Source organism: Anomaloglossus baeobatrachus, chromosome 6 (genome assembly GCF_048569485.1).
Source record: "Anomaloglossus baeobatrachus isolate aAnoBae1 chromosome 6, aAnoBae1.hap1, whole genome shotgun sequence".
Lineage (NCBI taxonomy): Eukaryota > Metazoa > Chordata > Amphibia > Anura > Aromobatidae > Anomaloglossus > Anomaloglossus baeobatrachus.
The window spans coordinates 418,079,666-418,102,433 of record NC_134358.1 but is presented as its reverse complement, the minus strand read 5'-3'; the positions used below and the strand labels follow the sequence as shown (position 1 = coordinate 418,102,433).

The window sequence follows — 22,768 nt, the reverse complement described above, 5'->3', positions numbered from 1 at the left end:
GGCAGTGTTGTATTCTATTGATTGTAAAAAGAATCATGATACAGTGAACTTTATGTACTGCATTATTAAAGTGAATTAATATGTACGTACACATGCTTGTTTCAATATATACACCAATTGTTTGCATCACTTTATGTACAGTAAATATTGTGTTAAGATGACCCTTTTTTGCTCTTAATACTTCTATATAATTGCTGTATGGCCGTCATGAATGTAATTTGTAAAATGTTTTGTCAGTACAGACAGTTCTCTTCCTATTCTACCCCTACGTCTACCCTCAAGGCTGTTACAGGGCTTCTTTACAGTGAAAACTGCTGGAATATTTGCTTTTAAGTGATTTATTATAGAAATACATTAGTTACTGTTTAATCTTGGAATTATATGTGGCAACAGTACTATAGTGAAGTGAGGGCAGACTGACTAAGGATTGTTACACGTTTCATCTAAATATTTCTATTACATAAAATATTTCTTCATAGCATGGATACCTTGAATCCCCTCTCCCGCTCTTCCCAAATTTTTGAACACCATCATTACACATTCCTTCTTCACATTTCCTTCTCAACTCCTACATACACATTAATGCTCAGTTGAATGTGCCTGTGCTCTCAGTGGGAGGAGGGGAATAAAGCCCCCCACACACAGGAATACTAAGCTTGTTGAGCACTCATGTGTTCTCTATGGGAGAGCTGCTTTCAGATTTTTCCAAAGAAAATAAAAAGGATCTTCCTTGACATCATTTGTCAGCGAAGAGTCATGAGGCACCATATATATTAGGCTATCAGTTGTTTGATTCTACCAATATTGGAAAGTTCATCCCACATTAGTATAATGTATATGGAGGCCTTAAAGGGGTTGTCCGGCCTTAGGATACAAGTCTGCAATTACTCTATGTGCGAGTACGAGTGCTGATAGGATTCTCCAGAGCCAGTGCCGAGAGCAGGTGCATGTGTGACCACGATTTTCATACTTGTGATCATATGTCAAATAGACGTGCATGCCCGCTCAATAGAAGTCAACTGAATGAGACGGGACAGGTCTAGATGGAATGAAGTTAGTGGTATGCAAATCATATACTTGCAGTCACATGCCCGCCTGTTCCTGCGCCAGCATCAGAAAATCTTGAAAGCGCATGCACTGCACATTGGGGTTATTCACAAGTCTGCAGACACATGGAGTGATAACAGGCTTGTACTCCAAGGCTAGACAACCCCTTCAAGATAAAGGCAGACACGATTGGCAAAGTTTACCTCCTGGGAAAACAATGAATCATTCGTATTAACATTCAACATTCACATTATAGTCTGCTTTCAGGCATAAAGGTAAGACTATATTTTAAATACTTTTATTAAGGCACTATGATGTTACTTTAAAGGGATTTTCCATGCCTAAATGAAAAGTTTGCATCCACTATATAAACACAGTGGATGAAATAATTATTGAACACTCATGAAATTTCTAAGTAAGTATATTTCTAAAAGTGCTATTGACATTAATTTTTAACAGATTTCCATAACAATCCATCTAATTCTCACAGGCAAAAAAAAAATCAAACCATAGATGTCCATATATTGTAATAATGTGAAATAGCATAGTGGAAAAGTATTGAATATATGAAGAACGAGAAGTGCAAGAAGCCATGGGAAGTTATGACACCAGCAGAAATCTATGGCTGTATGCGCACGTTGCGTCGTGTCCCTGCAGACATTTCTGCAGGGATTTGACAGCACATGTGCGCATCAAATCGCTGCAGAAACACTGCGTAATGAATGCAGTCTTTCTGCAGAAAAAAAGACGATTTCATGCGCTCTGGATGCAGCCTCTCTCATAGACAGAGCAGGAGTTGCATCCAAAGCGCACAGAATAATTGACATGTTGCTTCTTAGAACGCAGCGATTTGGAACAAAATTTTGGCTTACAAATCACTGCGCTCTCAAATGCAATGTTCGCACGTCTCATGCACAATCTTCATAGATTTTGCAGAGGATTCAGGTCGCATGCATTTACACTGCGGTGCAATACGCAGCGTAAGTGCATGAAATTCGGCAACGTGCGCATGAGCCCTATCAGTAGTTAGAAAACACTCCTGCTACTTAAAGGAGTTATCCGGCTTATTTTGACTTTTTTTTATTATTTCCCTATTGGGCTACATTGGGGCAGGTAAGTAGATAGTGACCACTTACCTGCCCTGCTGTCAGCTCCTCTCCCCTGACTCAGAGCGGTCATGTGACCGCTCCTGCCGCGATTTTGCTGCTTCCAGTCATTTCATGTCAACATGGGCAGGACCATGTTGACATGCCAATCTGGGAACAGCATGTTGCCACCCTGGTGGGCGGGTACAGTGCGTGGAGTCCCCGTCCCCTTTCCCTGCACCCTCCCACACATTCCCACGCACCCCGTACACTCCCCACAACCTCCCCTGCTACTGCTGTGGGGTCCGTGAGCTGAGGGGAGGGGCCTGGCGGCGGCTGCTCATGGAGTCACCGCCAGCACCGGGCCCCCTGCTCAGGATTGCACATTCAAATGTATCAGCATCACAGATGCCAATATATTTGAAAGCACTGATGAGAGGGAACCCAGCACTGCTTCTCATCACTGCCCGTGCAATCTGTGTCCCGCTCCCTGCCAGCCCCGCGGCTGCCCGCACTGCAGGATCAGCAGCTTCTCACATTGCAGTGCAGGCAGCCGTGGGGATGATGAGCGCTGCTATCAGGAGGTTAGATGAGATCATTACCTGCTGTGACGATTTCCTGCACTCCTGACGTCAGCGCTGCCACTGCCTATTATGCCCGCCGCGTTCTCACATCATGTCTCTCGGGCGGCCCAAGACTGTCACTAGCGGTGACGTCACGGGATCCCACGATTCTCCACTGAGAACGCGGCGGGCATAGAAGTCAGTGACAGCGCTGACGTCAGGAGTGCAGGAGATCGTCACAGCAGGTTATGATCTCATCTAACCTCCTGCAGTCAGCGCTCATCATCCCCTGCAGTGACCTGGGCTGACCTAATGATGTTAGCTCAGGTCACTGCACTACTCTCCCAGCCAATGGGGAACATTCTGTTCTTCATTGACTGGGACATTGACTATGGTATGAATCATCGTGGGACCCCCTTATTGGATTACGCTGGACCCGGATTTGATTGTTCTTTTCAATAAATTGGTGAAAGAGAGAATGTGTTGGGGAGTGTTTTTTCAAATAAAACTTTATTTGTTTTCAATTTTTTTTTTTTTATTACTGACTGGGTTGTTGATGTTGGGTATCTGATAGATGCTTGACATCACTAACCCCAGGGCCTGATGCCAGGTGACATTACACATCTGGCATCAACCCCATATATTACCCTGTTTGGCACCGCACCAGAGCAATGTGATGAGTTGGGGCAAAGCGCCAGGATTGGCACATCTAATGGATGCGCCACTTCTGGGGCAGCTGTAGCCTGCTATTTTTAGGCTGGGGAGTGTCCAATAACAGTGGACCTCCCTAGTCTGAGAATACCAGACCATAGCTGTCTGCTTTACCTTGGCTGGTGATCTAATTTGGGGGGGACCCCGTGTTTTCTGTTTTAAATTATTTATTTAATTTAAAATAACAGCGTGGGGTGCACTCTGTTTTGGATTACCAGCCAAGGTGAAGCTGCCATCTGTGGTTTGCAGGCTGCAGCCATCTGCTTTACCCTAGCTGGCTACAAAAGATAGGGGACCCCACGTCGTTCTTTTTTTATTTATTTATTTATTTTTTAGATAAATGCAAGGCTAAGCGCCCTTTAGTGCCACATGAAAGTCACTAAAAAGTGCCATCTTAGAATATGCAGGGGGGGTAGGACATTATATATGTCTTTCTCATCTATGTATCTATCTCTATATCTACTCATCTATTTATCTTTCTTGCTGCTTCCATTTTTTGTGGTCCGCAAAAAAACAGAAGGCACACAGATGACACACGGACCGTATACAGAACGGAATGGATGTCCCACTGATGCCACATGGATGCATCTGTGAAAAAAAGGACCGTTTTTTGTGGACCGTAAAAACGGAACAGTCATGTGAATGTAGCCTACATGTGTTCCTTATGGGGGTAGGGGTCAGTACAGAATGAAGGTGGAGGGGGTCGGTGCAGAACGATGGTGGGGGGGTCGGTACAGAGCACCGTGTGTGTGTGTGTGTGTGTGGGGGGGAGGGTTGCAGAGCCTGATGTGTGTGTGTGGGGGTGCAGAGCCCTATGTGGTGTGGGGTGTATAGCCCGATGTGTGTGTGTGGGCTTTTATTTCCAATGCTGTAGTGATGAAAGGTCAGGTGCTGAGGCAGAATACTGACAGGGAATGTGTGTGCAGAGGGTGTGCAGGGGGCGGGCAGTGGGCGGGGCTGGACACTGAGGCCGGGCAGTGCCAGCTCTGACTGTGAGGTTTAGCACAGGAAGAGGTCAGTTTGCTGGAGCTGAATGTAAACAAAGAGCTGCAGAGAATTAAGGGATAATTCAAGAGGAACAAAAGTTAGAAAACAAAAAATAACAATGTAGGGGTGTTTTATATGACAGCACAGATTAGCTTACCAACATTTTTTGAGTTGATGTCGGAAAACTCCTTTAATGAAAAACAGTATCAGCTGCTTCAACTGAAGGCCTAGAAAAACATGTCTTATTACCAAGGTGCTATACAAGTATCATCTAATGATGGGTAAAACCAGTGAGCTGCCTCAAGACCTTTGTAACCTTATTGTTGCAAAACATACTCATGCTATTGGTTACAGAATTCCTAAACTACTGAAGGTTCAATTGAGCACTATTGGGGCCATATTTCAGAAGTAGAAAGAACATAATTTCATTATAACCCGGACATGACCAGGTGCTCCCCACAAGATTTATGTGAAAAGAAGAAACGTTATCTAAGAGCCAAGGACCACCTGTGGAGATCTAGAAAAACACCTAGAATTAGCAGGTACAATTGTTTCAAAATAAATAATAAGTAATGTCCTCAATCACCATGGCCTGTATGCACGCTCACCACGCAAGACTCCATTATTGAGCAAATTGAATGTTCAAGAACATTTAGGCTAAGTTCACACACTGCATTTTTTTGACGCTGCGTTTTTGGCCGCTAAAAACGCACAAAAACGCACCCGCGTCGAAAAAACGCGTCAAAAAATGCATGCGTTTTTACTGCGATTTGGTGCCTTTTTGGCTGCGTTTTGCTGAGTTTTTGATCTCTGCGTTTTGCTGCGTTTTTCCAATGCATTGCATGGGAGGAAAACGCAGAAAAACGCAGGAAAGAATTGACATGTCCATTTTTTTTTCAAGCTCAAAAACGCAGCTTAAAAAAAAAGTTGTGTGCGGATAGCAAAAATGAAAACTCATAGACTTTGCTGGGGAAGCAAAGTCATGCAGTTTTGAGGCCAAAAACGCACCCGAAAAACGCGCAAAAACGCCGCGAAAAACGCACTGTGCACACATAGTCTTAAAGTTTACTCAACAACATTTGGGCAAGCCTATGAAATACTAGGAGATTGTAGTCTTGTAAGGGGAGACTAAAACTTAACTCTTTAAATGAAAAAATATACATGTTTGGAAGCCAAGAGGCACCACATATGACCCCCAAACACCATACCAACAGTGAAGTTTGGAGGCAGGAACATCATGGTGTGGAGCTGTACAGAGACATTTTTGATGAAAATCTGCTGCCATCTACCTGGATGACGAAAGTAAAATGAGGGTGGACAGTTCAACAAGACAATGATCCCAAATACACAGACAAAAAACTCTAAATTGGTTTCAGAGAAAAACAAAAAGCTGCTAAAATGACCCAGTCCATCACCTGACCTGAATCCAATAGAAGAATGTATGGATGGAGCAAAAGCCCAGAGTTCATAGAAGGAGCCCAAGGAACCTTCAGGATTTGAATAGTGTTTGCGTGAAAGAATAGGCCAAAATGAAATCTGAGGAATCCATGCAACTAATTTCTCCATACTGGAGACACCTTGAAGCTGTCATCACCAACAAAGGCTTATAGATGAAGTATGAAATAAATATAACTAAGCATGTTCAATACATTTTCCATGTGTCATTTTGTATTATTATTATACAAAACTTAATTTATGAACATCTATGGTTTGATTTATTTGCCTGTGTGACTTGGATTGTCGGTTACCAATATCTGGTGAGAAATACATGTCAATAGCACATAGAAACATATTTACTTAGAAAATTGGCGAAATGTTCAGTATTTATTTTGCCCACTGTACATACCATATGTACCGTATACTGCAGACTGCAGAGTTGTGACAGTGTGTTATATGCACACAGTCACATGATTCCCCTGAATGCCTCGAGTGGGTAGTCACTTGACTGCAAATATGCAATTTTCATACATGCAGTCCCATGGATGACTCGTTTTCTCCAGCTTCTCTCTCTCATAAAATTGAAAAAAAAAATCTGAGACTAATCCACACATACCTGCAAGTATGCAAATTATTGTAAGTATTTTCAGCAAAGTGACTGCCCACTCACATGGACCACAGTCACAATTCAGACTTATTTCAGCCCCGAAATTCCCTTTAAAATAAATCATATGCTGAATTTATTTTTTATTTTGTGTGTTGATTCACTGTAACTAATTTACTGCACTGCACATCTATAAAGCTATACATTACGAATATATGATTTTCTCATTCTAAAATGTATTTATAGCCAACAAATTTTAACTTGACTGCAATATTAAATTTTTTATTACCATCAACTTTAAATTGTATGTCTTTCCAGCTTCAATCTCCTCAAGCAACAACTCAGAGACCAGAAGTAGCAGCCTAATATCTACGGTACCACTGTCATTTATATTATCCATTGAGATGCCCAAGTTTCTAGAACACAATACACATTGGGGATGTGCTAGACAGGAATGAACCTTTCACCTAATCTATAAAGTTGGAGTACAAAAGGAAAAAAATGGTTACACTTCAATTTGGATTTCAAAAGAAATCAATATAACTGTCTGGCATATAAGTAACTATACTACAGCTTTATTGGACTCTCCAAGACTTATATCCATGATATTTTTCTTAACTGCATTAACCGCTTCCCGACCGAGCAATTTTAAGATTTCTCCACAGGAGCTTAATCAGATTTTGATCCGGGCTCATTGCCACTTTTGAACTCTCCAGCGCTTTGTTTCAATCCATTTCTGGGGACTTCTTGAAGTATGTTTGCGGTCATTGTCCTGTTGGAAGACCCATGACATCTTCTACATGCACTACATTGCCACCCAAAGTCTTTTGGTAATCACAGTCAAGGAAATCAGTGCCAGAGGAAGCAATATAATCCCAAAACATGCTTGAATCTTCACCATATTTGACTTAAAGTACTGTGTTATTTTTTTTCTAGGTTTCCTTTCACTTTTGAAAAACAGTAAAATGATGTTCACTCCCAAAAACCTCTATCTTGGTCATCATCTATCCATAAAATGCTTACCCATAAGGATTTTGGGTTTCTCATGTACATTTTAGCAAACTGCAGTCTAGCTTTTTTATGTCTCTGTGTCAGAAGTGTGGTCCTCCTGGGTCTCCAACCATAGAATTTCAATTCATTCAAATGTCTAAAGGGGGCTTTACACGCTACGATATCGTTAATGTTTTATCGTCGGGGTCACGTCGTAGTGATGCACAACCAGCGTCATTAACGGTTTTGCAGCATGTAACACTTACCAGCGACCTTAAACGTCCTCCAAAGTGGTGAAAATCCTTCACCATTGAGAGGTCCTCCTAAAACCAAAAATTGTTAATGGTTGTTTATGGATGTTATTCCTCGTTCCTGCGGCAGCACACCTCGCTGTGTATGAAGTCACAGGAGCGAGGAACCTCACCTTACCTGCGTCCCACCCGCAATGAGGAAGGAAGGGTGGGCGGGATGTTCGCCCTGCTCATCTCCACCCTCCACTTTGATTGTTCGGCCGCTTAGTGACGTTGTGCGTGACGCCGAACGCACCTCCCCCTTGAGGGAGGGATTGTTCGGCAGTCACAGCGACGACGCCGACCAGGTAAGTGCGTGTGACGCTGCCATAGCAATAATGTTTGCTGCGGCAGCGATCACACAATATTGCATGCACGACGGGGGCGGGTGCTTTTGAGTACGATATCGCTAGCAATTGCTAGAAATATCATAGCGTTTAAAGCCCGCTTAAGGATAGTTTGTGCTGACACTGATGCACTTTGAGCCTGCAGGACAGCAGCTTGAATTTCTTGGACATTGATTGGGTCTACTTATCCACCATCCGGGCTATCCTGCCTTGCAATCTTTCATCAATTTTTCTCTGCCATCGACATCCAGGGAGACTACGCTGTATATAGAGGGTTTTTTTTTGTGCCTCAAGCCAATGTTTTTATTGATGTAATTTTGGGGTAGATATGATGTTTTGATCACCTGTTATTAAACTTTTTGCGTTGTGGTTGGCTATAAACACAATTCTGGTGTTTTCATTTTTTGCTGTAATGCCATATACCAATTGGAATAGTTTATTTTATATTTTGATAGATTGGACGTTTAGAAATGCAGCAATACAAAATAGTTTTTATTTTTATTTATAATGGGGGAGAAGGGGGTGATTTGAAGTTTCATATTTTTATTTTGAAATATTTTTTTTAAAAATTTTCACTATATTTAATAATTAGGGATGATTTGCGAATATTTTCCGAATAGGTCGCCGCTATTCGACTATTCGCGAATATTCGATGCACAATGTAACTCTATGAGAAACCCGAGTAATAACTATTCAGAACTATTCGGGCTTCCCATAGACTTACATTGCGCATCGAATATTCACATAGCGGCGACCTATTCAGAAAATATTTGCGAAGCCGAATATTTAAGGTATTCGATCATCCCTATTAATAATCCCTTGGTGGAACTTGAACCTGTGATCATCTGATCACTTTTGCTATATATTGCAATGCTAGAGGCAGATTTTGGTGTGCAGTCAGAGTAGAAAAGTGTTACATGAAGACTTTAGAAATTTCATAATGTTGAAATTTTGTTGGTGCAATATGCAAAACAGCATACTGCTGGGTATCTGGACATTCCCAACAGTATGCTGTTTTGCATTTTGCACCAATAAAGTTCAGCATTCTAAAATTCCAAAAGTTTTCATGTGAGTGCATTATCTTCTGGCTATGTACAGCAAGGCCATAGCAATGCTGTATATAGCAGAAATCACGACCTCCTATGAATGCTGGCCACAGACTGGCTTACACACAAGTACCATCATGACAGGCAAGGGGAGTCTTCAGGAGACACCTGGCTGTCTTGGCAACTCACTGGCACTCATTGGCGATGACGTCACAGATACCGATGAGCTCATAGAATGACATGCCCCCTGCCGGTGGTTTGACCTGAAAAAGTTTTTTCATTCAGACGCTGACGAATAAAACTGCACTTCAATACGCCTTGACTCATGTTTCATAATTGGATTTCTGTTGGTAGAGATTTTAACCCGTTCATCTCCTTTGGTTTGCTATTGTGCCCCCTGCTGACTCGCATTTAATGCCACTGTCCGAGACAACGGTAGTTAACAGGTTAACAACTATGGGTGGAGTGAAGCTCAACCCGTGTGGCTGTTGGAAGCAGATGCTTGAATAACACAGTCATTATCAACCGGCAAAGATGCGGATTTGTCTTGCAAACCTGCATCAAAGTCTGGGAGCCAGCCTATTACAAGCTTTTACATTATAAATCAGTAAGGAGTTAATAAGTTAATTTTAGTGAGTGATTATACAGAATGAAACAAACATAAAATGTTACATAAAATATATTGAAATCTGTGACTGGACACTTAATCAGATCAGATGCCTTTTATTCAATTCAGTCCCTTTATTAACCCCTTCATCACCCGGCAATTTTTTTTCCTTCCCTTCTTTTTTATTTTTTTCCGTCAACATAGTCATATGACGACTTGTTTTTTGCGGGACGAGTTGTACTTTTGAAATAAACAATTATTTTTACCATATAGTTTACTGGACAACAGGAAAAAATTCCAACTGCGGTGAAATTGCAAAAAAAAGCGCAATTCCACATTTATTTTTTATTTACCAGGTTCACTATGTGGTAAAACTGACATGGCAATATGATGGTCAGATCAAGTTCGTAGAAGCTAAACATGTATAGGTTGTTTTTGGGTTGTTTTTTTTAACTTGTGAAAAAAATCAGAAATTTGTAAAAAAAAAAAAAAAACGCTGCTTTGTCGTTATTTTCCAAAACCCACTACATTCTCATTTTTCGGGATCTGGGGTTGTGTGAGGGCTTATTTTTTGCCTCCTGAGCTGTTTATACAAATACAGTGGAACCTTGGTTTACGAATAACTTGGTGTGCGAGTATTTTGCTATACAAGCAAAGCTTGCAGTAAATTTGTAACTCTGTTTACGAGCAATCTTTACAGTACGAGCAAATACTCACCGCACACACTTCCGGTTCTGTGTAAACACGCACAAACACGCACAAACACACACATATTATGTTCACCTTACCCTCCGTTCTATCACCGGCCTCATGGTTCTAGTAGTTCGCCGGTACAGGATGCGTATCAGGTAACCATCGCGATGATGGAGGAACTTCCGCTGTCAGATGCTTCTCAAAGGCAGGGCGCTGGCCAATCAGAGGAAAGCGGCTCATGCCTTTGATGTCAGCGTGCTGGCAGCGGAAGCTCCGGCATCGGTCACGATGGTTACCCGATACACATTCTGTACCTGCGGACTACAAGAACCAGGAGGCCGGCGATGGAACGTAAGGTAAGGTGAGCATAATATGTGTGTATGCGTGTGGCATGTGTGTGCGCATGTGTGTGTGTGTGTTTGTGTGTGTGTTTGTGTGTGTTTGTGTGTGTTTGTGCGTGTGTGGAATGGTACATTAGGGGACCAGGATGGGACATTGAACAAGTTGTGAAACGAATTGTCTGAGCTTGCATTATATCCTATGGGAAATTTTGCCTTGCTAAACGAGTAACTTGGGTTACAAGCACACTCCCAGGATGGATTGTTCTCGTAAACCAACGTTCCACTGTACTATTTTTGAGTAGATGCGATGTTTTAATTTTGTTGCATTCTATTGCAATATTACAGATACCGAAAAAGAAAATTCTGCCATTTCAATTTTTTTTCATTATGCTGTTTTCTGATCAGACTAATCTATTTTATATTTTAATGGATTGGACATTTCTGAACTTGGCAGCACCAAATATGTATTTTTTTTTATTGTTTTATTTTCAAAGGTGCAAAAGGTGAGTGATTTGAACTTTTTTGCTTTTTTTAATTTTTTTTCCTATTTTTAAAACTTTTATTTCGTTTTTTATTGTTTTACTAGCCGCCTTGAGGGAGCATGAAGCTGCAATCTTCTGATCACTTGTGCTGTACAGAGCAGTGCATCAGCATCAGCATTTCTCTGTATAGCAGAATCTATGACTTTATTTGAATGCTCGCTCGCAGCCGGTGTTCAAAGATAGTTCATTATGACAGACACAGGGGTCATCAGCTGATCACTGGCTGTCATGATCACATCATGGGAGCGCCGATGGGGGTAAGCAATGACATGCTGCCGAGTGGAACGCACTGTCCCACTGTCATTTACTGACAGCGGTATTTAGATAGTTAAGTTAGATCTCCCATCTTCTTGCTGCTAATAGACCATGTGTGTTTTTTATACATTTTTTGGTGCAGATTTGTCACAAATCTGCATGCCTATCATTATGTCAGCAAAATCAATGAGAATTCTAAAGTGCTGAGCAACACGCTTCTTAGCAAATCTGAAGATTTGGTGCAGAAAATAATCTGCAGCCTGTCAATTTTTGGTGTGTTCTCCCTACAGAGGACGCATGCGATTCCACAGCAAACAATTGACATGCTGCGGTCTGTAAAGAGGCACCTGTTACTGTGGGTCCTGGTGGTGGAAGCACTGAACCGTACACCGGACCTTCCTAGTGAGGCAACCAGGCCGGTCACCCCGCCAGAGGGTCTTGATGCACGGCAGCCGAAGCACTAAGGGTAGCAGGACAGTCCGTTCGGAAGGAAGACGTCCACTGGGACCACAGAGTCTCTGAAGGTAGTCCGGGTGGCGAGGCTCAGGTTCGGAGGCCGGGATGATGTTAGGTAGAATCCGGAACCGGCTGAGCAAGGGGATCGGTCACCACACGGATCGGAGAATAGAGGCTCTGAAGAGATGGCGGGCAGTCACCGAGCGAATTCCGGAACCGTTGTGGTCAGGACCAGTTGGCGAGGCAAGGGCGGCTCTACAAGACAGGAACAGTCAATACAGAACAAGGCACAGGGAAACCTGACTCCTAGCTTGCTAAACACGAAGAACAGGCCCCGCCCACTTGGAAAGGAACCCCCTATATACCCTGTACCTGAGTCTTCAATATCCTGTTGGGGACGCTGGCCCTTTAAGAGAGGGTCAATGACCGTTCGCGCGCCCTAACGCGCATGCGCGAGACCCGGATGCCAGAAGCCAGAGCAGGAAGCGGTGCACAGGAGGCAGGAGTGCCGGGCTGGCTCAGCGTCGCAGACGGGCGCCGGGAGCGGGGACCGGGTCGCCTGGAGGACGCAGGTGAGGGAACATGGAGGCTGTGGAGCGGGGGACCGGGGAACGGGACACGGGAGCCCGGGAAGCATGGCACGGGCACCGGGGAGCATGGCACGGGCACCGGGGAGAGTGACAGCACCACAGGTCAGTGTTTGCTGCAGAAAAAACAAGCACAATGGGCACGGGATTTCTAGAAATCCCATCTATTATGCTTGTACTGTACACCGCAGCGGTTTGGACACAGATGAGGTATGCAGCGTCCAAACCACTGCAAATACTGATCGTGGAAACACACCCTTAAAATTAGGGCTCTGGAGTTCAGGCGTATCGCTATTAAATGAAACCCTTGCCTCTATATATTTCTTTTTTTAAAGAGAGTTATTTCCAGCAAGACAAAGAATATGTATTAGGAATTTTGGAAATTTGAACAACTTTTGATCAGCTTCCATAATACTATGCCAAAGCAGGCTAGTTTTTATTTTCCCTGAACACCCCTACACTGTACACTAAATATATGAGTTTGGCACTCTGCTTCTGAGAGAAATGTGTGTAAAATTAGTAACAATATCTTGGATGTATTTGTACACCTAAAATGCTCATTTTTCTCCAGAGTAAATAATTGTCAATGATGGTGATACTAACAGCCAAATGAATTCTTGGACCTAAGGTTTCCCAGCAGAACGCTCCCAGAGCCTTTCCTCCACATGCACAAAATTGAGCCTTTGGCACGATAAAGATGTTGTTGGTTCACTGGGTGTCCTTTTTTAGATCACATAGGCAGGTAATACGACCCATGCTCCCCAATTCAAAGTCGCTGAGATGAGTATGTATGCATATTTTTTTCTGCTTTCGACATATCAACTTCAAGAACTGACTGATCAGTTGCTGCTAGTCATGAATAGAGATGAGCAAACTTTTCAAAGTTCGGTTCAAAGGACACAGTCAAACCTTAGCTAAGTTTTGGTTTGTGACCCTGACTTGATTAGAAACACAATGGAAGTCAGTAATTAGGCAGTTCCTGTCCCCTTCCACATGCAGCCAGCCATAAACAGAACACTTCTGAAGAAGGGTGGGCAGGATATTTAATTTTTTTTTTTTGTATGTGTACATTACATCTGATCACACTGATTTTACCCCCAGTGCAAGCCGTCCAAACACTGCACGTGGCTCGCAGAGGTGAGCTGGGCGTCAATCATCTACAAGCGCAGTGCCTCTCGCTTGAGTGGTTTGCACTCGTAACTCAGTCAAACTTTGAACTCGAATATTTTGGTAGTCAGTTTCCGAACCCGAATGTCGAACTTTAGGTTTGTTCATCTCTAGTCATGAGCGAGCACTACCATTCTTGGGTGCACGGTACTCATACTGAGCAGTTAATGCTTAGATGGGCTCGACTCGATTACCCAAATATAATAGAAGTGGGGAACTCAAACAATTTTTCTGAAGATTTCCCGGAAAAATCCTTGAGATCTCCATTGACTTCCATTAGGCGGGCTTTACATGAGACGACCGATTGTGCGATGCATCGTCGGGGTCACGGTTTTCGGCATTGTACACGATGTTGTCTCGTGTAACACCTCCTAGCGATGCAGTATCGCTCACAAATCGTGAGTCGTGTACTTGTTGCTAGGTTTCATAAAATTGTTTCATTAAAATGGCGCCGGTTGTTCATCGTTTCTGTGGCATCACACGTTGCTCCCGTGTGACACCACGGGAACGATGAACACAGCTTACCTGCGTCTCGCGGCACCCGCCGGCTATGTGGCAGGAAGAAGGTGGGCGGGATGTTTACATCCCGCTCATCTCCGCCCCTCCGCTTCTATTAGCCGGCGGCTGTGTGACGTCGCTGTGATGCCAAACGTCCCTCCCACTTCAGGAAGTGGACGTTCGTCGCCCACAGCGAGGTCGTCCGGAAGGTAAGAGCTGTGACGGGGGTTAAACGAGTTTGTGCGCCACGGGCAGCGATTTGCCCGTGACGCAAAAACGACGGGGGCGGGTATGATCGCTCGTGCTATCGCATGATAGATCGACTTGTGTAAAGCAGGCTTAATACTCGGGTCACGCCTATCCGAGCACCCAACTGGTCTTTAGGAGTACCGAGCACCTGAGCATGGTAGTGCTCACTCAACACTATTTTCTGCCCAATACATTACATCACATGACATGTGCTATTGTAATCAATGATATTTAATTCCTGATTGGCATATATTGTTGAGGTTTTTTGTAAACAGACAATATTTGTATTTCACAAGAATTAAAGAAAAAGCAATGTACTTTACACATGTTTCTTTAAGCACACTGTTTCTCTTTACAATCTTTAGGCACAGAAGACACAGAAATGTCAATTTCACGTTATGTTTTTGAATTAGCAAGTGCCATGCAATAAATGTACAAGGTAGCAATGAGCAATTTCACCCAAATGTTGGTCAATAAAGGTCACAGGTACTAATAATTAGATTGGCAACTTCTAATAGCCATGAAGCTCTCTAAACCAGACTGTGGACAGCACAAAATACAATAGTGAACAATGTACACAGATAAGGATTATCATTATCTGGAACGGCAATAAGTGGAAAATTCAATAACCCGAGACTTTATTTACCACCATTCGTGGCGTTGCTTGTCTTCTGTGCATTTCAGAAGCTGAAATACATTAGCTATATTGCAATCTGAGATAACTCTAAAGTGAGATAAATGTCTATAGGCTTTAGATAAAAATAAAATAAAATAAGGTTAAACATTCGCAAGTGTGGATTTCGATTAAATGTATTCTTGAAAGTTAAGGTTCCTGGGGTTGAGATACACTGGATAATAAGCTTTATGATACCGCTTATATAGTGAAGCAAAAAATTGCAGACACATTTTGTAATGATTACAAACAAGTCTTTTTGTGGGTAAATGGTAAAAATTATTTATCATCCTATATCAAAATGTACACGCGGCACTCAGAACAATATACACCTTGGATTACACATCACGGCTGAGGTTGCCTGGCTGCTTATGGTGTGCTAGAGACCTCATCAGGCAAATGTCTGCTGAGGAATAACTGGAGTTGTTCGATTTTGATTCTTCCTCGCTAAAATCTATAGTTATTTAGCATCTATATTACATATTGTACATAACATTAGGGTGCCCACAACTATCCATCTGCACCCCATATATATTTTCTGTATGGAATTCCATATAAATACATTTACAGGCAGGAGATTTAGGAGGCTGTACGAGGACATCATAGAAGGAGTTCCCTAACTAAGGTCCTTGTCAATGGATCATAGCTTTGAACTGTATAAAAAATAGTCTATCAATGTATCTCTATGACTTACCGAGCTAGCCAATAAGTAATTTTACATTTAACACGTAATGGTTGCTGGACGCAAAAAGTGTGCCTAGCCAGAAACACGGCCACCAACAACCTGGGTAGGGAAGGTTGTCCAGTAGTTGGGTTTTTTTTGTAATAGGCTTCAAGCTGGTAAAAGGATAAAACAGCAGGATAACTTGTACTCACTCATAAATCCACCTCGTGAATACTCGAGGCTCCTGCCTGTCTTTGTGAACTGTCCTGTATCGATGGTGTATTGACCATACACATATGAATGATGCTGCCTTCTGACCATAGTATTTATATAATTACTGGGTGTCACGTCATGGCTGCAGGAATGTTCACAAAGACTGAAGGAACCATCAGAGCAGTGATGCAAGGCATAATGGGTTACCAGGTTGGTAGAAATCAGGAACAACTCCTTTAAGAATTGAGTTGTCTTCAAAAGGGCATATATTGGCAGCAATGTGGCTCAGTGGTTAGCACTGTACCCTTGCAGTGCTGGGGTCTTGGTTTCAATTTTCCCCAAACACAACATCTTCAACGGGTCTATATGTTCGAGTGGTTCTGTGGGTTTCCTTGAGGTACTTCAGTCTCTTCACACTTCAAAGACATAGTTATAGGATATTTAGAGCCATAAAGAGAAAAGTGATGACAAATATGATGGTGCTATATCTGCAAATAAAATAATTAATTATACCTAAAGCCTAAAAATTCTTCCTCCACCCTTGTATGTGAAAGTAGTAGAACATGCAAGAGGTATAGTCATCTGTGACCAGGAAGCTGCCATCTGATTACAGCTCTTGTGTCCTGGCACACGTGTGGGGGAAGGATTTTCTTGTCTCTGGTTAATATGGGTTATAAGCCCATTATTTATGTACTTTACTTGCTTATATAGCACCATTAATTTGCACAGTGGGTTTAAACGTTTGAAGAGAAAAAATGTAAACCACAACTCTACTCCATATTCGGAGAAACAGATATTAAATGGTTTTCAGATCAAGACAACATATTCTATCAGAATTACCATGTCATAATGTCACATAAGCCTCAATTACATCATGTCATACAGTCCAGCAGATGATACTCTCCAGCATATTGTTCTTTGGAATGTGCACAACTCACAATCTGGAAAGAAAGATCGTTACGCTACGCACAATTCAATCAACTCATCTAATGTAGGAAAAAATACATCCCCATATATAACAGGAGTTCCAATAAGGAGCAGTAGATTTATGAATGCAGTTTTGCATAGGTGATAATAAATGTATAATTATTGGGGTCTACCTTCTGTGACCCCACCTATCACATGAAGGATGGTCTTAACATTCCCTATGGAACGATAGGGGGTATGTTTGCTGTCCATAGAAGTGGTGGTTGCATATTCACGCAGTGAACTTTAGTAACCCCATTTTCCAGATCAATGGATGTCTGATCAGTGAACCCCTAATGCCTATACAGTTTTCATCTATTCTGTGAATTGAACAGTCAAGTGATGTTCAAATGTGGACATATAGTTACTGCCTTAGACTTGTTCCTAAAAATTCTTATTGCACCTGTCTATGTCATATCTACATTTTCTCAGATTTATCAATGTATCAGAATCTCTACAGTTGTTTTATAATATTCCCTTATTTAGGGGTATGTTTCTAGGAAACAATGGGATCTAACTACTCATGGGACCATATAGTTCTCCCAACTTCTCTCCATGGTGTATTTTACACTCTGCAAAACTATAGATCTATTAAGGCAGCATGATGGCTCAGTGGTTAGCACTGTACAGTGGCTCAGTGGTTAGTATTGTACAGTGGCTCAGTGGTTAGTACTGTACAGTGGCTCAGTGGGTAGCACTGTACAGTGGCTCAGTGGTTAGCACTGTACAGTAGCTCAGTGGTTAGGATTGTACTGTGGGTCAGTGCTTAGCACTGTACAGTGCTCAGTGGTTAGCACTATACAGTGGCTCAGTGGATAGCACTGTACATTGGCTCAGTGGCTAGCACTGTACAGATAGATGATCAGTAATTAGCACTATATAGTGGCTCAGTGGTTAGCACTATACAGTAGATCAGTGTTTAGCACTGTACAGTGTCTTAGTGATTAGAACTGTACAATAGCTCAGTGCAAAGCACTGTACAGTGGCTCATTGGATAACACTGTACAGTGGCTCAGTGGTTAGCACTGTTGCTTTGTAGCACTGGAGTCTTGGGTTCAAATCCCACCAAGGACAACACCTTCAAGGAGTTTGTATAATCTCTGGTCTCCTTCCACACTCCAAAGACATACTGATAGGGAATGTAGATTCTGAGCCCCAATGGGGAGAGTGATGATCCCACCTGAAAAGTACTATGGAATTTATAGTGCTATATAAGTGAATAAAATAAATACATTACAAATATATTATTTAAAGAGATCTGTATTTTAAATGTATCATTATGTGACCGAACAGCTCCATAACAGAAGTGTATGGAAAAATGTCAGTTGTGGGAGAGTTATGGGAATCAGGCTTGGAGGCAACATAGGTGTCATGTACTTGAGCGTAAATCATAAGCAATGCTTTTAAACACCTCATCTTTCCCAGTGTGCACTATTCACATCTGAACCTGATGGCACTTACTGTGAATAAAAGGCCTTTTCTGATGTGTCAGCACTTACGCTGGAGACTCGCTGTGGCGATCCGTAACTGGAGCCTTTCTAGCTGTCTAGGTTTTATATGTGCAAAGTACTGAACCTCTCTGACTACAGTACAGTAGAAATACTGCTGAGATCCGGAGAACATACAGACCCTGAAAAAAGGCTTTCCTCCCTGCAGAGCCAGCACTTTTTCCTGCTGAGTTAATTGTTTTGCTTCAGTAATAATGACAATAATAATAATAATATTCTAATCCTAAAGATATGGCATAGGAATGGAGATGGAATGCTAAGGCGGAAGAGGCAGGCTGGGAACGCTGTTTTTACTCTTGTCTAGTGATGACCTCTCCTGGTTGAGTTGCTCATTATAGATATTTATGCTGAGGAAACGTTTAGGGATACACAAAATAGATAAACCATAAGAATCCAAAAAAGCAATATAAATGATTGCATCTGCTCTCAATAGAAATGCTAAAGAAGAGGCATGAAAGCGCTGGAGATTATTCTCCTTTCTTCTTCTTCTAACTTATTTTTGTTAAATATGAAGGTTGATTAAATTAAGCCAAGGAAATGCAATGTTCTGTCTCCTCTCCTGGCAAGTGGGTGCAATCAGCAAAACAAGTGAAGGATCTGATTTTAGCATCTTATAGGGTAACACCAGCCGCCTTCTTTTATCTGCTGAGACAAAACCCCTTTATGTTTCCATAATATGTGCAAATATGGAATTTGGAACAATAAAGTAATTTCACTTATTCTCTCATTCATTCATGCACTTATCATTATCAGATTCTACTTTATTAATAAAAATAATAATAATAATACTTTTTATAATCTTTGTCAAACTTATTATTTTATAAGTACAAATATCAGATTGAATCAGATCCAAAAATCTGTATACACCTATTGAAAAACACTTTAGCAGCTAGATATGGCCCATCCCATAATAAAAGGAAAAAAAATAACATACGAGCCAATAATAAAATTAAAAAGTCCAACATTTTTTTCGTTTCCCGCAACCATGTCGTATTTCCGAATACAAATGATTTTGGTAATGCCACCAAATTCCAAACTCATACAGTCAATGCAGAAGTTCCCATCATAAAAAAGCAAGCTTTACTTGGCTTGGAAGGCAAGATCTCCTATGTTTCTGGAGATTCCCTGAACTTGAAATATGTCAGATGGAGGTGGATATGTTTTATGAACTTTCACCATACCAGCCACTTATATAAAACTATTTACCCAAGCAATATTTAGGTTAGGGTACCCTTAAGATGCCTATTAAAAAAAATCAAAACTAAAAAAGACACTATTAAATTGGTAGTTTGAGACAAAAAACTAACATATATAACCTAAAGGGTTTAAAAACAGTCAATAACAATACTTTCCAGCAGAAGTAGAGTAATATAAAGTAAAGTAATGCAACTTCTTGGAGGCTGTCATTCTTCAAACTGTCACTTTTGGGCAAGGAAGACACAAAGCGCAAAAAGTTATGGAACTGAAGTGGTGCACAAACCACTAGGGTGAGAAATGAGAGTGAAGTGTGATGCTGGAAGAGTTGTAAAACAGCCCTACAAGAAGTCTATGTGCCACCACTAACTTATATGGCCAAAAACTTGTAGGAACCACAATTTACTGTGCTGATATCAACAGTAAAGCACATATTGAAGAAGATCTGAGCTGATTCCATGGTATCTAATTTTCCTACTCAACTTGCAGCTGATTACATGCTCCTCACAAAATCACAGGAATAATTTATGGTGAAAGGGAAGTATATTAGGGCTAATCAGTCATTTAGCCAGAATTCCCGATGACAGCTCCTACTTTCATGTTCCTTCTTATCTATTAACCACATGGGCTCCAGCCTGTAGTTGTCTGTGGAAATCCCACATGTGGACCCATTACACATTCAGATCACCAGTATATTTAATAGCTGACTCTCTAATGCTAATTTATGATAAAGCAGGTGACTTGAAAGGGAGGAACACAACCTCCATGTATTAATAATGAGACACTGCATATTTTACTTTCTGTGTATATCATAACCTAATAGATATAGGCCTTATGTATAACATCATGAAGAATACGAAAAGTATAGCTACACACAATATGATCATATGAATCACAGGACAATAAAGTTTTCACCATAGACATCTGGTCATGTCTAGAGTGCAATTGGGCATGCAGCACCAATAAGACATACAATCATTATAAGACACCTTGGTGCTGTTCCCAGATCAAACCATGACTTCATTTTTACAACTGGTGACCACATTTAGTTCCTCATGTGAGCTATGGGTCCCTTACCTTCTGCTTAATCATAATCCAGGTTTATGCAGCATCATTGTACGCTCACCCTCCCTTTAGAATGGATGAGTAACCACAGATCATCAATTATCATATCCTATTATTCAATATTTCCAAATAAAAGTAGCAAAAGCTCCAGAAAATACCATCATGCAGAACTTTCAAGTAAGGCCAACTCTTAATATGTGCAGTCTGCTGCCTGTTCATGATGCAGTGCATCCACATGAGCAAAAATCCTGCTCCTAAAGCAAATCCACACTGCTGAGAGCTAAAGAAACACTTGGAAAGAAGTAAATAAGTAAGGAGATAGAAAAGACAATGATAAGACTTACGGGAATCAGAGGTGGCACTCCAGGCTCTGCAGTATAGGTAGCTCCAAATCCCCAGGACAAGAGCAGCCCCTCTGGCTCTGCAAATCCAAACCATGGCTTCTTAGGTTAAACTCCAGATCCTACAGGGTTAGCACAGTAATTTGCTTCACTATGTCCTCCTTAGGGAAGGTGTTCTTAAAGGTGGAGTGATACAGGGCTTAAAAGAATAACAAAACCCACCCCCCTTTTCTTCTAGACCCTTGGCTGAGTCACTGAGACCTTCTTCTTCTTCAACATTCAAGTAACAAACTTGCTCCCTCTTTGCTGGAGAACATGATTAAATCTAGGAATGCAGAAGAGAACAGGACCAGCAGAAATGATGTGTAGTCTTATGAGGACAATCCCAGAATGATCATTTGGCAGCAGGTTAGGATAGAAGAAATCAGGGGATGGGAGCAGTGGTGCTGATGCTGCTGCCTCTGCAGCTGAGTCCTTCCTCTCTACTGTGATTGGAATAGCCTTAGCTCAGACACACAGGCATACTGTATATATATGCATGCACACAGCAGGGCAGGCAGTCCTACAAGACACTCCCCATACACACAACACTTCGAGATTTATTCAGCAGAGAGGAAGATCAGCTCCAGTACTGCAGCACCAGCAGCTCCCTCACACTCCTCTTCAGATGATGCTCTCCAAAGCTTCAGCCACACAGGACAGTCTGCAATGTTCATTCATAATGCAAGTCCAGAGAAATCAGAGATGAGACTATGGAGGTGGACGCTTCCTAGCAGGAGAGCTGTTGTTTTAATCTCTGCACCAGCTCCTGCAGACTGATGGCAGGGGGAGGGGATATATTAAAAGGCTGATCAGGGAGCTTGGGATGCTAAGGTTACTGCCTGCACTCCATACTTTTACCAGTAGATGGCCCTTCCCTGGCTGCAAACTGGTTACTATACATAATACACACTACAGCGAAATGTTCAATATTTTAAATGCTTTGGAGTCTTCCAGTCTAAAATATTTACTGTTTAATAAATAAAGATGCATCTGTGTTGTGCACATTGTATTTGCTTGTATCAGTTTTTATTAATTTTGCATTTGGAATAGACACAAAATTTCCCCAGGATGAGGCAAAAGTTCCAGAATTGGCAGAATTTTTTTTTTTGCCAATCTAACATTCACATTGCTATAAGAAATTATTAGTCTATTCAATGAATAATTGTATAACAGGGCTTCATATTCACTTACATCTAATATGTGGAAGGGCTTACTATTATTATAATTATTATTAATAATAATAATAATAATAATAACAATAATAATTTTGATTCATGTAGCACCAACATATCATGCAGAAGGGTTTATTTTTCATTTTTTGATAATAATAATAATAATTATTATTATTAATATTATTATTATTATATTTTTCTTTAGTAGCACCAACCTATCATGCAGAACTTTATAATTCCGAGGGAACATGTACAAACAATATTATATTAGTCCATACAATGAATAATAATACTTGTTATTATTATTATTATTATTATTATTATTATTATTATTAATTGTATGGGCTACTATATTATTATTATTATTATTAGTAGTAGTAGTAGTAGTAGTAGTAGTAATACTATTAGTACTATTATTATATTTTTCT

General features: G+C 41.3%; 1 protein-coding gene across 1 annotated transcript in view; it reads right to left on the bottom strand.

Annotated features, from left to right (window-relative positions):
• Window positions 1-21,912, bottom strand: part of CNTNAP2 (contactin associated protein 2) — a 2,823,191-nt gene extending 2,801,279 nt beyond the window's left edge. The window contains exon 1 of the mRNA XM_075315157.1: window positions 21,130-21,912. Within this exon, the coding sequence (XP_075171272.1) occupies window positions 21,130-21,223 (94 nt within the window). The 5' untranslated portion in view covers window positions 21,224-21,912. The remainder of the gene's footprint in view (window positions 1-21,129) is intronic.
• Between the last annotated feature and the right edge of the window lie 856 nt (window positions 21,913-22,768).